Source organism: Trichoderma camerunense, assembly GCF_050948025.1.
Source record: "Trichoderma camerunense strain CBS 138272 chromosome Unknown V8C40scaffold_5, whole genome shotgun sequence".
Classification (NCBI taxonomy): Eukaryota; Fungi; Ascomycota; class Sordariomycetes; order Hypocreales; family Hypocreaceae; genus Trichoderma; species Trichoderma camerunense.
Genome location: NW_028145365.1, coordinates 1763784 through 1778691, shown reverse-complemented (window position 1 = coordinate 1778691; position 14908 = coordinate 1763784). Strand labels below are relative to the sequence as shown.

The 14908-nt window shown below is 50.0% G+C and overlaps 3 protein-coding genes across 3 annotated transcripts; all 3 read right to left on the bottom strand.

The window, feature by feature from the left end:
- Nucleotides 1-1767: 1767 nt before the first annotated feature.
- On the bottom strand, nt 1768-2694 carry V8C40DRAFT_273877 (uncharacterized protein; the record flags this gene model as incomplete). The annotated part of the gene is made up of 8 exons (XM_083220544.1): nt 1768-1825; nt 1931-1959; nt 1998-2032; nt 2072-2075; nt 2115-2154; nt 2185-2297; nt 2382-2546; nt 2689-2694. 8 exons carry the CDS (start codon nt 2692-2694, stop codon nt 1768-1770), a joined length of 450 nt encoding a protein of 149 aa, XP_083075806.1.
- Nucleotides 2609-3658, bottom strand: V8C40DRAFT_181281 (anthrone oxygenase family protein). The gene is made up of 2 exons (XM_083211731.1): nt 3288-3658; nt 2609-3214 (listed from the first exon to the last, which is right to left on the bottom strand). The coding sequence occupies exons 1-2, from the start codon at nt 3352-3354 to the stop codon at nt 2787-2789; spliced, it is 495 nt and encodes a 164-aa protein (XP_083075805.1). The 5' UTR covers nt 3355-3658; the 3' UTR covers nt 2609-2786.
- Nucleotides 3659-8043: 4385 nt separating this feature from the next.
- Nucleotides 8044-11262, bottom strand: V8C40DRAFT_181261 (kinase-like domain-containing protein). Its single transcript, XM_083211730.1, has 2 exons — nt 10915-11262; nt 8044-10467 (listed from the first exon to the last, which is right to left on the bottom strand). Exons 1-2 carry the CDS (start codon nt 11006-11008, stop codon nt 8159-8161), a joined length of 2403 nt encoding a protein of 800 aa, XP_083075804.1. The 5' UTR covers nt 11009-11262; the 3' UTR covers nt 8044-8158.
- Nucleotides 11263-14908: the final 3646 nt, after the last annotated feature.

The following is a 14908-nucleotide window of genomic DNA, read 5'->3' as shown; positions in this document are numbered from 1 at the left end:
ATCAGGTAAGGCGGAGAGATGGACAAAGGCAGAGAGACGCTAAGAAGACGGCAGAGCGAGATAAACACCGCAAGATGGCGCGAGACAGGACAAGGAAGAGGCCCAACTGGGTTGTCATTGGTTCAACTGGATGCCAATGTCAGTGCTTCCACCACACCTTCACAGATCGAACATCCCCAGGGCTGCAGGCCAGCTTCGAGTACTGCGTATTAACCGTTCTTAGACTCTCGTCCTGCCAGAGTATGCTCCGTATGTGCCTCAGTGTCAGTGTATCTGCGAGCATGGGATCTACCTTTGGAGAGCCGGATCTGCATCGAGTGTGAGACCTCAGCTGAGACATGCTTCGCACAGCCAGTCACCTGTGATTTGTGCCAAGAACTCTTTTATAAGAAGTGCTCACTATCTACCAAGTCAGAGAGACATGGCCATTCGAGCGAGCCCAGCTACTTACTATTCGTACTACTACGAGTACCTTGTTGGCACACTCTCATCACCCAGCTCCCACAGCATATAGGCGTACAGGCGTACATGGGTCTGCCTTGCTCTTCGCGCTTGTGGCGTCGTATAGGAATCGAGCCTTTCATCTATCACATCTGACCGCCAGGGTATTATGCCGAAGGATGCGATTGGGCTGCTGCCTCAAGCTAGGTACAGTGTGCTCTTGGTTAGTACGAATCTATTATGACAATGATGATAAGGAAGGGTCAATGAATCACTCTTAACCATATCTGTCTCCCACTGCCCGTACCCTACCTGCTGAACTCGCATGAATGCTAGGCCACAATAGCTCCATGCTTAATGGAAGCTACTGCAACAGTCCGGAAGAAAACCTCCTCCCCTAGGTATTCATGTGCAAAGACGGGGTTCATAAAAACTGGTTGTCGTTGTGATAGCTGTTACTACTTGGCGGCTTTCTAGTTCCGTCTTTCAGATAGGAGGGGCTTATCTTATTTCCACCAAGTCAAGAAACTCACATCACCAAGTTAAGAGAGAAGAATAGAAACGGCAAGACTCACATAGATATATTTTCATAGTGTATTGAGAGATTTCACATACCCCATTCTCATCTCCCCAAGGGAGTAAGGGGGTTGCCATCAAGCTTTGGGTCAACTACTCACATGGACATACTCCGTTTGGTTGGGCTCTTTCATCAGTGCCCGATACGTTCCTTGAACATAGAAATTTATTATGGCATGCAAAATATGCAAAGTTATGCTGGAATCTATATTTGGTCAACATATCGAGATACGACGGCCAATTATCTCGAAAATATGCAGTACCTCTTTGTGCAATTAAGGCTACATCGTTTTCATCAGTATGGGTAAGAGCTATTGCAACAGGGACTCTACCGTGTGTCCATTCACTCAAGACGAAGCTTCCCATTTGTTTTGATGATGTACTTGGAATAAGCCATTGTCCTCTGTCGATTGGTGATTAAAGATGTCAACTACCTCTGGCCTGATCACACAAAGGTCGGTCGGTGACCCCAACTCCGGCATATCATAGCAATATCTCACGGCGCAGTGATATTTCGTATGCTTCATTGGAGCTATGAAACACACCCAGCGGGTTTCCCGTTCACCGCAGTCTTCTCTTGCCAATGACGACTTTGTGCTCACAATCTGATCATGTCCCTGAGCTGAAAAAAAAGAGCATGTCAATCTGTCACAAGCGGACCCATCTATTGTTTCTGCGCCTTTATTGCCTACCGCCTCTCTCCGGCGATAATAATATATGCGGCTCCGCAGCAAACAGTCCGTGGCCGGTCTAGAACTCGGGGCGCTCGATCGCCGCAAAGCCAAGCCCCGATCCAGATCGGAAAGACCTAATCCAGTCGTTAGCACATGCTATTCATACCCCTGTTGTTGGTATTCGTGGGCTTCAAGCTCTGATTGATATCGGCATAATCCCGTTCCGTGGAGAGCCTTACTTTATCGGCAAACTCATATCGAGGAATGCCTTGCTTACCCGCTTGGATGTCGGCCGTACAATGGTACCGCCCTACCAAGCATACCGAGAAGGATGGGAATCCCTGAAAGTTATTGCTTTTGTTGTTTCACATTAGACAAACAATCCTACACCGCAAGGTATTGCCTGACCAACAAAGCAAAGACCAGAGCAGAGAGCAGAGCAGCAGGTAGATTGTAATTCTCGCTCTTTTTCAAGAAGCGTCATGGGGCAGACGGAGCGAGGCCAATGCGGTTGGTCAGTAACCCGCCTGATGTGCTCAGGGTACCGCTCGTGTGAAATGGGAGCGCTTGGTAGGCGTAGCTAAGGCTACGACGAGCAGCAAGCCACTTTTTGCAGCAATACCGGCGTTGCAGGTAAGACCGAAACTTATCATGCTTTTAGGTATGTGTTTCGGTTGCCTGCTTCGGGACCATGGACGTGCTTGGTGGCCACTTTGTCTCTTGCTTTTCCCATTGGCCATTCGTAATAAAGAAATGAGTATCTTGTAATACCAAGTGTCTCATTTCCTCTAGCTTTTGAGATTTCTTGATGGGCGAACAATCTGTCATTCCGGCTGTGTGACTGAAGTAAATTACCTGATGCATGAGCAGTGTAACCGATGCACCATGTATAATGAATGGTGGACAATGATAATTAAACATGGCAAGTAGAAAATAAAACTGTGCCTTCACATTCATGGCCAAGTCATTCGTAATTCAGGCGTGGACTGAACCACACAGACATGTTGATCCGGATGCACCAGGTGGCAAATCAATGTCTTGTATCCTCACATGCTGGGTGATTAACAATCTTGTCATAAAAGCTGTATGAGTACATTAGAATCCACCACGGTAGAATGCAAGACAGCCCAAGGCGGTTCCTCCAAGAGGCAAGACGCTCCTAATAAAATTAAGGGTAGTCCATCGGTCCAAGAGGCCATCGACTCGCAGTGTGCTCGCGTGTGTCACCTCGCCGACTTCACTGCGGGCCTCTTCATGTAATTGCCCATTGACGTCTTTCATGATTGTCAATGTGAAAGGTATAATAGACAGAACGGAGCCAACGGCTCCCAGGTAGATGCCCCATGGCCCTTCGTTATAGTAAGAGTCGTACGCCGCGAGTAGGTAAGCTAGAGACGTGCCAATGGCTACCTTTGGCATCGAAGCTGCTCCTCGCTTATACAACTCAGCCCAGACTTTAGCAGACGACTGCTTCACCGAGGCAGCAGCCGGCGCTCCACCAATTGAAAAAGACATGATAGCCCCTATTCGAGAGATGAATGAGAATGGAGTTTTGTCATACGGAACTTGATGTAGAAATTTGGGATTTGGATTTACCGGAGAGCCATGCCGAGCCAACGATGCCCGTGGCGACCAAGACGAGGGGCGGCCCGGAGAGAGGCATTTCAGCAATGATATTTAAGCAATGCGATATACAGCAGATCGAGAATGGTGTTGCTTTCGATGAGGCTGATGAAGATATGTCTTGTAAAGAGAAGCGGGGGATGAAGAGAGTTTGAGAATTCGCTTGCAAAAGCCAGGCCGCCCAAGGCTGCGAGATTTAGTGGAGTGGTGGCATGTTCCTAAATCCTGCATGACGTAGCCACCAACTTCCACGCCGGCGTCACAATGCCAATGGCGATAACGAAAATCAGCCTATGATGCTGACCAGAAAGACCACGAGTTTTAAGTAGTCCATAGGGTTTAAATGCTAGGTTCAATGCTGGAGACGGAAGCGATTCTATGAGGCGACTTGGTGGTGGATCAATGACTGGAGTAATCGAAGGAACTATCCTGTTTAAACGAAGGGTAGTTGGTAAATAGCTTTCTTTATGCCTAGCGTAAATTTCTCCCCAGTAAAGTCAACTGCGAGATATTTGGCCGTGATAAAGTTGGTAGGTGCACGGTCGCTCGAGTTGATGTATAGCAGGTCGTGATGTGGCCATTGGAAAATATGCCCCAGATGTAGGTAGAATTTGGAAGCAAAATGGGGAACCTGTTTTGATGTATTGTGATGAACGCTGATATAACTGCGTCTGGTCAAGAATCTTCTTCCATGATACGGGCCTTTCGGGTACCCTGCCCGTTTATTAGAACGCACAAACGCATATCAAAACGAAAAGGGTAGGATTTGATGGACGTACTGTATGCTCTGATGTTAGCCTAGGTTATACAAAGCATTGAAGCTTCGCTGCACCGACAGAGCTACCATGTCATCATACCCAAGGTACTCCTCTATGATAGTTTGAGTTGGCGTCATACCAGAACTTACACTCCGGAGCGAATCTCTGTGTCAAAGACTCCAATGAATAGTGACAAGACTATGGCTCGTATGGAGGCATCGATCCACATTCGTCGCATGCAGAATGTGGGAAAGAACCAAGACAGTTCTGCGTCTCTCCCCGTTCGAGACAGACTCACATCCACTTTGCGATGTTTGAGTGTCCGTGATTATTGAAATGTGCTGTTACATATAGGCTGGTGCAAGAAGGTGAAGGGTCACATATTACCGCCATTGACTTGTCGAGATTTCTCATTTAGAAATGCTGTCCAGCCTTGTCAGATCACTTCTAAGCGCGAAGTTAAACATCAGATGGAAAGATATGGCAACCTACGGGTGTGTTTGACAGCATCCACTGGCTGAATTTCTCTGATTAGACAGCGTCAAACATCTTTCAACATCCAAACATGGCATAACAAACGACGAGCACAAACGAAGAGAGACTTCCCAAGAATTTCGCAAGGCAGATACGGTGTGCAGAAGATCAAAGGCGGTGGAGGGTACATCTTTCTGCCTCTTTCCTTCTTTTTTTCTGCCATTCTGCGACTTTGATAGAGAAGCAAATCATGTGACATCATGTCTCTCTATCACATCCTCGACATCCTTTCTTCAGATTCTAACATTACCCTTTCATTTTTTCTTTCATCGAACTTCAATGACCAAAACTTCAACATGACAATTTTCACTGTCACTGACAGCATACGGAGAGCCTGCCACCCAGGGAATGGGTGGGATTGGCTGAACTTGACGAAAAATACCGTTGGTCATGCCTCTATGTCTTTGGGTCTGCCCATACGGCCTGATATGGGGTTGACGATTTCGAGTTACGTCCATGTACAAATGCAATCTACTTTTGCGGGATGCTGCTATTAAGTTCCACAGACACATCGTCTTGTATCTGCGCTATGACCCATCTTGATAGAGCTTATGCTAAAGAAGAGAATCGGCTGTGAGCCGAAACCACCTGCCGTGATGGTATCACCACGAGGCAAAGGAGGCTGGACAAGTTCAAAGCCCCAAGGTCGAAACTTTAGAGGCACTCTTGGGGAGCCTCCCTACATATCGCCTTACATGTAAGCTGTCGTGGCAAACCGCAATTTGTCTTTCTCGAACGTCATTCAACCGCCATCTCCTCGGAGATGCATCTTTGATCATACTCCGCACCTGAGGCGCTGTTTGGCTTGCGCTGCCGGTGTTAGGAATATGCATCCCGTTTACACCTGAGCTCACGGCATTGTTGGCCCCCAAAGCATCCCAAAGAAGAACCGGCTTGGTTCTAACAGGCCGATCCTCAAGGTGCCAAATCAGCGGCCTGCCTGTGCAGATCTGCACACGCCCCCTTTGGAGATGGGGGCGGTCAGAGTTGGAGATCTAAGAACCTGTGCAAGTACATGATACTTTCATAGAATACTCTCGAGACATCGTCAAGTACTCTCTACATCTGTCGAGCGCCCTACGAGAACGCTCTAAAGAACAGCCTCACATGCAATCTTCACACCATCTACGGCACACCGGCAAACGACTGGGGGCCATGGCTGAGGGATTCGACATACAAGGGAGATCCATCCAACCAAGCCCAGAGGTCTACTAGCACTCACACCGACTAGATATCTGTACTACAACTCGACAACTTGTGCTTTCGCGTACCAGCATGCCCGTTGAACCGCGTAAAGCGGCTATCCAACAACGGACCAAGTCGTCATTCGACCTTCGGTGCTAGGCACCCGAGCCATTGGGTGATGGAACGAGGAACCAAGTGACCGTCGGCCTCGGCGCTTCTACGATTAATCATGGTCACCCGTACGTCGAAGCTCGACCAGATTGAATCTCCCGTTGCATGCAGCCGATATCGCAAGACGCGCCGATTGAAGCCGCTGATCCAAGCACGGCAGTCGCATCTCCTGTTAAAAACAGACGGATGTGCGTTGAATACCCTTGACCCAATACACGTAACATGCGATCGACTCCCTGCGGCTGATCTGCAGCCAAGCCGGCACCCATCGCCCGACAACGGCAACGGATGCATATCGGGGATCAATCCAACCCATGCGATGCAGCTAGTTGATGATGGAAAGAGATGGCACGAACAACGACGCCTCCGTAGCCAAGCATCGGCAAAAAATTGTTTCCACCATCTGTGCTCCGGTTTCAACAGGGAGGGGCTGCTCGAAATCAAAGCCCGTGCTGCACGCGTAGGAAAGGAGACAGGGCGACATGGATCCTGTCAGTGCTTCAACATTGGCCAACGTCAGAGCCCTCGTGCCTCGCATTTCAAAGAGGACGAAAAAGAAGAGAAAAAACTTGTCTTTACTCATGAGAATCCACTCCTTGGCTAAATGGCTTCACATGCCAAACTTTACAAGAGATACACAGCTCCTCTCATCGACGAATAGTTTCTCTATGCTTGCATGGCTCACACACCCCCCATCGTCATGCAGCCAAAACCGTGGGGCATTAGCGGTGCTAACGGTGCCTACACTATTGCCAACTATCCATCTGCCTTGTGATGCTACTCACCCACTCTGCCTCCAAGCATGCTTGTAAACAAGCAGCTTTCAGCTCTGGCCGGGCTCGCCTAATACCTAATTCCGTACAGCCCTCTTCTGACTCGGAGAATTTGCCATGGATCCAAAGTATCAGCTGTAACAATCTGACGGCCGCCCTTAGCAGCTCCTCATTGTCACAAGGTCCCCTCTTCATTGCCACATTCTCACCACGCTGGCTGTCACTAGTCTTGTTCCCTTTGGACAGGCTACGCGCCAAGTGTCGAGAATCCGGCTTGCTAAGCTATCGGAGAGCCAGCCAAGCCTCTCCCGCGGCCTTCTCCGAATTCGTGTCGTTCAATCAAGCCTCCCACGTGAAGCTCTGCATGTCTCACCACAGCCGCACTCCATTTTGCCATGTAATTACAATGGATCATGATGCTGTAAAAATTTGGGTCAGTTAGTACACGACGTCACAGCGATACACGGCTTTAGCTGCACCAAAACCAGGTAGTCTTTTATTGTAATGCCAGATTTTACTCTTTGAATTTATTGGCAAGATTAACTAAGGTACATCTTCAGTAGTCTATTAGAAAAGGGAATATGCGTTTCCTCCCAAGGCGCACTGCTTGACAGGGCGCCCATTATCAACCAACCCTTTCAGATATCGTAGCCTTTGCCCATCTCATTCCATGGAAAGGAGGAAAGATCTCAAAAGACAAACTTGCCACCCTTTCTTTTTCAACGAATTTCCATGCCTCCCCTGTAGAAGCGCGCACAAAGGAAAGAAAATAAGAAAATGGCATGGAATCCTCCATGCATGCATGAAACACTATTGGCTGCCCACTCTACTGGGCGAAAGGATATCATGACACTCGCGTGGGCTCATCTCCCCGTCTTGATGTATGCAACAAACCCAGAACAAAGGGAAGAAGAAAAGGGCTGGATCGACTAACGATCTCAAATCCCATATATGCTCTGTAATAAAATGCCGTATTTGCGCAGAAACCCGACCAGCCATCCAAGTGTGAAAAGGCAAGGCGGTGAGTCTCGTGAAATACTGAGGGGGAAATAGAAAAAAAAAAGGACAATATTCAACCTCCAATAGAACGCCTGCCGGGCTGACTCTCCGTCTTTGGGTCGTTCGGCTCTTTGCTCCAACTCCAATGCGTGTGATGACGGCTCTTATTCCCACCTGAATAATGCACCGACCCATAGAAAACAACCACCGAAAAGAAAAACAGAATAGTAGACCGCGATGTATAAAACCAGAGAGGTTATTATGAGTCCGTTCAGAAAGAGTCGCGAAAATGTTGAGGGTAAAAAAGAAAGAAAAAAAGCCACTTCGCCCCACTCTTGATTCTATGAATTAAAAATATGAGGAAAACAAACGAGGTTCGGGAGTAAGATGGTTGATATATGGCGGATTTCTGGCGAACAGTGGCTTAGTAGCCAGGTTGACCAGGCATCTTGCCCAACGAGTGAGAGCCGTGAGACTTTGGTGGAAGATGGTTATGACAGAAGATCTTGCTCCCGCCCTTGCCGCCGTAATCCTTCTTGGTCACATCGATCACAACCTTGGGATCATCGTACGACTCGAGTTGGCAACACTCAATATTCTTGACCCATCGATTGGTGATGACCTCGTAGACGCTGATACGGCTGTTGGGATTAGGGTTGAGCATCTGCAGCAGAATGCGTCGCAGGGCCGGAGGGTTAACGCCGACATCGAGAGCGTAGCAGTTGGGATAGTCCGTGTCCGTGATGACAGCGTCTTTTTCTTCCTCGTGCTTCTTGTTCCACTTATTCCAGCCCGTCACTAGCTTGTCGTAGTGCAGGTTGCCGGCTTCAGCCCTGGACCAAATGGCACCGCCAAACGTCATGTAGATCATAACAATGGCCGCGCTCCACACGTCCAAGGCTCGCGGGTCGTAGTCTGCATTCTTCAACAGGACTTCAGGCGCAATATAGGGCTCGCTGCCACAAATGCCCGGGCGGCAGAGCCGGATCTCGCCCATGTTCTTACCACATTGGCCGCCAGATTCGCGAAGGCCTGGGTGGGTGCCGCAAAAGACCTCAGAAACGCCAAAATCGGTGATTTTCAGCTTGCTGTCCTTTGTGATGAGCAGATTCTCGAGCTTGATGTCACGATGGGCGATGCCGTTGGCATGGAGATAGTTGACGCCCTGGATGAGCTGCTTGAAGAGGCATAGGCGGTCCTTAAGCTTAGCCTCGCCCTTCAGATGGCCCTTCTGCACAAGGCTGAAAAGGTCACCCTCGGAGCAGTATTCCATAACGTGGTTCCAGCGTCCGTGATCTGAGCAGAGTCGGATCGTCTCGACAATGTTGGGATGGTGTAGGCTTTTTCCGATGCTGAATTCCGACTTGATCTTCTTGTCGTAGTCTTCCTTGCTCTCCCGGCCTGACTTGCCTCGGAACTCCTTGACGGCATACATTTCGGTGGGGAAGCCCTTGCGCACCATGAGAGAGACTTTGGAAGCGGCGCCCTTTCCAAGATGCTTACCATGTCGGCCCAAAAGCTTGCTCTGGTACTCGAATTCATCCTGCAGTACCGCGACATCCACATTGAAATCGTCGGGTAGGCTCAAACTCATGCGACGTGCCTTGGCGCCAGTTCCGGCATCGGGGGGCATCGCCCAGGGCTGTCGCTCGGGAGGATACGTCTGGTCTCCGGCATTGATCTTGGCGTGCGGATGAGGAACCGGCCCACGGTTTCCAGCGTCAAAGCTGTTGGCTCGGCGCGACGCTTTGTTAGGAGGGCGCCCAGCAGTACGGCCGACGGTCGTGCCGACAAAGTTGACGGCTCGCCCCCGCAGGCTAAATCCGGTTGATGCACGATTCTTCTTCTTGAGATCGGCCTCATCAAGAGACACCTTATCTGCCTGCACCATTTCGAGAGGCGGTGCCCCGGGAGATGGAGGCGAGTTAGACCGAGTAGTCGTATTAGACGATCTTGTAAAAGAGAAGCGGCTTGAGCGAGTAGTTGGGCGGGCGCCGCCTGTAGGGGGTCGTTGCAGATAGGAAGACTCCGAGGGCGTAGGCGATCCGGATTCAAAGACCGGGGCGTCTTGCGCGCCGGGGCGGCGAAAGAAATTCGTCATTGTGCTTCTGATACTGGTAGTTGAAAGTCGACCCGAGCGTTGCGCTGGTGGGGGGAGTTCTTGAAAAGAAGGTCGGCTCGACGTGGGGGTCAGATCTACAAGAGACTTGTTGCTATTGCTGATGCTGCGTGCAAGCTCAGAAGAAGCCGTGCCTGGCTTTGAAACTGAGACAGGTGGTACGGATGTAGGGGAGAGGAGGCTGCTGGAGGTCGGTCTAGAGGTTGGTCTGGAAGTTGGTCTAGAGGTCGGTCTCAGAGTTGGGATCGAGTTCAAGGGCGCAACAGAGGCTGCGACTGTCGCAGTTTTGCGCGAAGACGAAGAGAGGATAGCGGCCTTGCCTGCAGATGTGACGGCGCCGGCAGGGTGCTGCTGATGCAAAGCTTGGTCTGACTGTGTGATGAAACTGCTGCGGTCGTCCTGATCCTGGTCATGCGCATTCCTCAGCGAGGTAAAATCTTGCGATTGGCGGCCGCTTGTAGGTGTAACTGGCTCAATGGGACCCTCGCTTTCCGTCTCGTCACCCTCGAGGATTGGATCTGGGAGATCGATTGGCGCTTGGCGGGGAGGCGAACTGGCGTTGGAGTAGCTGGTGGTATCAGAGGAGTATTGAAGGGATTGCGCGCAATTGTTCTCTGGGAGCAGTTGCAGATCGCGGTTAGTAAGAGAAAGAAGAAGGAAGTCTAAGAAAGAAGAAGAAGATAATAATAATAAATAAGAAAATAAAAGTAAAAATCAAGCCGGCTTGCTCAAGGGAAGTAGGGAATAGGCAAGGCAAGAGTATAAGATGACATAGGTATATAGGTATCAAGAGTGTAAACAAATGGTGGAATGTTGGAGCGAATTATTCAGCAGGAGGCGCAAATGGTGGTGTTGAAGAGACGATATGCGCGCCAAGAGAAAATCCTGCAGCGCAGAAAGAGGCGTTTGCGGGTGCCACAGAAACCTCTTTTTGAATGGAGGGAAGAGGAGGGGGAAACAAGAGAGACAAAAAAGGGAAATAGCAGAAATCGCCATTGAAATCAATGCATCCAGGCTTATCTAAGGGAACAGAATGGATCAAATGCAAATAAGTCACTCACTGTCTGGAGCCGGAATTGGCTGGGGTGCTGCTGGCGGCGCTACTGGCGCTGAAGCTGTAGGAACCAGCATCCCCGGACCTGCTGAAAGCGCCATAGCTCTAGCGGTTGGTTTGGCAGCTGGAGGGTCCAGGATTGTCTCGAGCTCCACTGTTCTGGAAGCGAGCAAGCGGTGGTACAGCACCTGTGCGTAATCGTAAGGCGCCGCTTGTGCCTCGAATCGAAAAAGGTGCGTCTGGTGTGCTTGGCTAGCGTCTAGGCGCTGTCTTGGGAGTCGAATCAGGATCCTGCTGATGCTTCTCTAGAAGCGTTCGATTCGGGGGACGATCCTGCTGGGAGGGATCTCTGGGGCGGGACTGCGACGTAATTGGGCTGGCGATTTAACCACTCAGCAGCAAACAGGCTCGGGCTGCGATGACGAAAAGATTCAAGTCCGCGGTGTTGCCGAAACGGTGGTTTTCTGCCGTGGAGTAGCCTTTGATTTCCACGGGTAAATCTTGTGTTGGTTTTTGGACACCAAAGGAAGAGAAGTCGAAGACGGGGGGTTGGCCGCGGTAGAAGTGCCCCAGAAAAGAATAACCTTGAAACCCTATTGCTAGGTTGGAGATGGCGACGTCAAAGTTTCGTTTCAAGCCGGTGGCGGTGATTGTAGAGTTTAGCGTTATCGGAGCGTTGAATCTCAGGCCCTGTTCTTGTTCCCATTCCCACTCCCTCAATCTGTTTTTCTTCTCCCGTTTGCTTCGTTTATTGCCAATAATTGAATATGCGATTTTCCTCTTTGGCCTTTACGCGTTAATGCGTCGGTTGTATAGCGGGCTTTTTCGCAGCGGCAAAGTGTCCCCACCGAGGCTTTTAAATCGAGGTGGGCTGTAAGCCGATGCTTGGAGAGCTGTACAGTATGTTGCGTGGATCAAGTCGGTGAAGGTGATGAGATGCTAAGTTGAGTCTCGGCGTCGATATGAAAGAAGTGGATAGGCAGAGGCTTTTATATGTTGGCCTTGGTGGTGATAACGGCCATGAAAGTATAAGTGAGTAAGATATGTATGAAGGTTTGAGGCAGAACTGGTGAATCAAGAAAGAGAAGGAGAATTAAAAAAGCCTGAGTAGAGAACAAGATAGAGAGGAAACTAAAGTGTGGAGAATCTTTCCCTCGTTATTCGCCTCTCTTCAGCCAAGACAAGAAGAGAGAGAAGTGGTCAAAAGCGTGGGAGGTGGAGGCATTTAATAAAAAACAATGGACAATGTCCAAATCGAGGCGACTCTAGAAGCCAATCCAGAGGGGGTGAAGGGGAGCATCCGCGGAGTGTGCAGAGAGAGTGTCGAGGTACAAGTACACGGTACAGAGGACCTCGCCCCCGTACAGGATACAACGCACAAAGTACGTACCCGGCTCGTCGTCCCTTGTGTTCGATGCCAAGGCCGTTAGCACCATGGCAATCTGGCCTAGGCGCAACGCTTGACTTACAAGTTCCTTAGCATGAGGGTATTGAATCTTTTGCGTGCACAGAAAGTTGTGCCACAAGGGCCAAGCAAGGCACCTGATTCAGTGTGCTGTACAGTCCAGAGCAGCGTGGACGATGTTCGTTTCATCTTATCAGCACCTTGGGTACGTACGACCTGGGGGTTTAGGTGTTATAGGCTCCAATTGACGAGGCCGGGTAAATGTACGTGCTTGTATACCACGCCGAGAACTGTGAGTTTCCACGAGCCCAACAGAGTCTCGGCGTGCGTCGACCTAGATGTCTTTGTACATGCTACGAAGCATCGCTCAAGCAAGTTATGAAGCTTGAACATGCAGCATGCCCTGGCATAATGTGGGAAACGCGGAGCTGCACTACATGCAGTACGTGTACTCGGTACGTACCATCATCGGCGCCAAGTTTCGCTTCGCTTCGCTCTTCGCTCCCTGAGGACTCAAAATACTACCCAGGTAAGACCTGCGCACCTCCAAACATGAAAAATGCAATTCTAACCGCAGTGGGTAGTTTAATGCCATGCCTTGGTCTATTTTCGAATCAAACCCTCACACAAAAAGAAATTAGAAAAGTTCTCACTTTGGGTATTTACAACCTAGATATTCGAGGCTATTCTATTACCACGTACCCTCCTCTAATAGACCATTCCCATTAATCACCTGGTAGGTACCTTGCGAGATGCCTTAGGTGTTTGATCAATCAATTTGATTCAAGTTCACTGTAGAGCAAGTACGAGGTACCTACCTGTATGCGGCCAAGTGCTTAGGAGAGAAATGTGCAGGTGCTCGCAAATGCACCTGCTCTGTATCAAGAAGCTGAAGAACCTTGGAAGGCTGCAGCTGCAGAATACTAAGGTACATGTATTCGTATGCATCTCTCCAGATTTTCTCCTCTTCCAGTCTTCATCATCTGCACACCAATACAACCACGACTCCAAACTGGGCGACCGACCTGACCTCATATCCGCATCTCTATTCGTCAGCTTAGCCTATGACGGCGATGCTCTCTCTTTCTCTCTCTCTCTCTCTTCCCCTGCTGGGGGTGCGCGCGTATCGCTGCGCTATTCGCAGTCCAGTAGGGCTTCCATTCTCCGTTCTGTCTCGCTTCAATGTCCCCTTCACCAACCACCATCTTTCGCTTGGGTCGTCGAGCCTTGGCACATATCTCCAAGTGCTGGCTATTCCGTGCTAACACCTACTACTACTCTTAGTGAACCCCCAGCAACAGGTTCTGTGAGCCCGGCCCAAAGAAGGCATATTTGATCGCCGCTTGGCGTTATGAATGGAGGTCTGGATACGAAGTAGCGCACTGTACTCCGTATTGATTGTTTGTTGGTGCTGATCTGCCTGATACAGGTATTACTGGTACCTGTACGGAGTACGGAGTGCACCGTACGGTACGCGGAATACCCTTGTGTGTCCCAACATCACGGCTCGCGGCAAATATACGCATGGAATCCTGGAATCCAGGACTCTGTATGGGCTTTGCCCATCCTACAGGAACATTTGCTCGCCTCGATTTGCAATAAGGCCCTCCTTGGCACAATCAAAACGGCACAGACATGGAATAGGTCGCTCTGATGATTGATTCTTCTCAGCACTGGCAATCGTGTGGAATTTCACCGATCGCTCTCCGTTACCCCTTCTGACGGCATCAGCCAAGGGATCGACATAACGCTTCGATTCTCCCCAGTGCCATCCCAGGCGAGCCAGGGCTCACAGCTCGATTTCAAGCCATCTGACAGCTTACGAGCATAGGTACGAAGTACTTGTCCTTGCAAGCACCATCAGTACTTTTGATTTGCAGCCACTCTAGCTTACATGTACTGTGCAGGTAAGGAGTGCAGGCACATCATGCTTTCACAGCAACGCGCGCTGGATCCCCTTTCGGCGCCGGTGCACCGTCCCCGTGTCCAGTGTCAGCTCGCCATCGGCCTCGCTATTTATGCTACTCCGGGTGCCGTACAGGTGATTCATCAATGGTCTTGCCCCCTTCCGAGATACCAACAGCAAGCCACCATGTCGGATATGCCCATTATATGTACTAAAGCAATGAGGAATACACAATGGCAGCAGCGTTACCTTGCTACTGAAATTTACTTCTACTCAATTGCTACTTGGTGCTCCTATAACTAGCTGACGCTTCTTGAAGCCACTGGGCTTCTCCTGCTATAATCAAATTCGCCTCTCTAATCACACATGTGCACCTCGAAACAGTCACTTTTCTCGGCCAGTTCACAAGACAAGGCATTCAGCGCTAGAACCAATTCAAGCTCCTGATTATCTGTGGTCATCTTCTTGAAGCCGGCCAACCGTCGTTTCATGCTTTGACTGCTGCAGGAGCACGGTGCGCCTCACATGCCACCGCATGCCACCAAGCATATTTGAAAAAGAGAGGCGCATGGGGCGCTTCTATGGCAGCAGCACTTGCTTGTACAAGTATGTACAGTACGGCTGCAGGTAATCCCAGCAGCTAACCACGACCTGCTAATCACCCCTGGTCGGACCCCCTTTCCCCCTTCT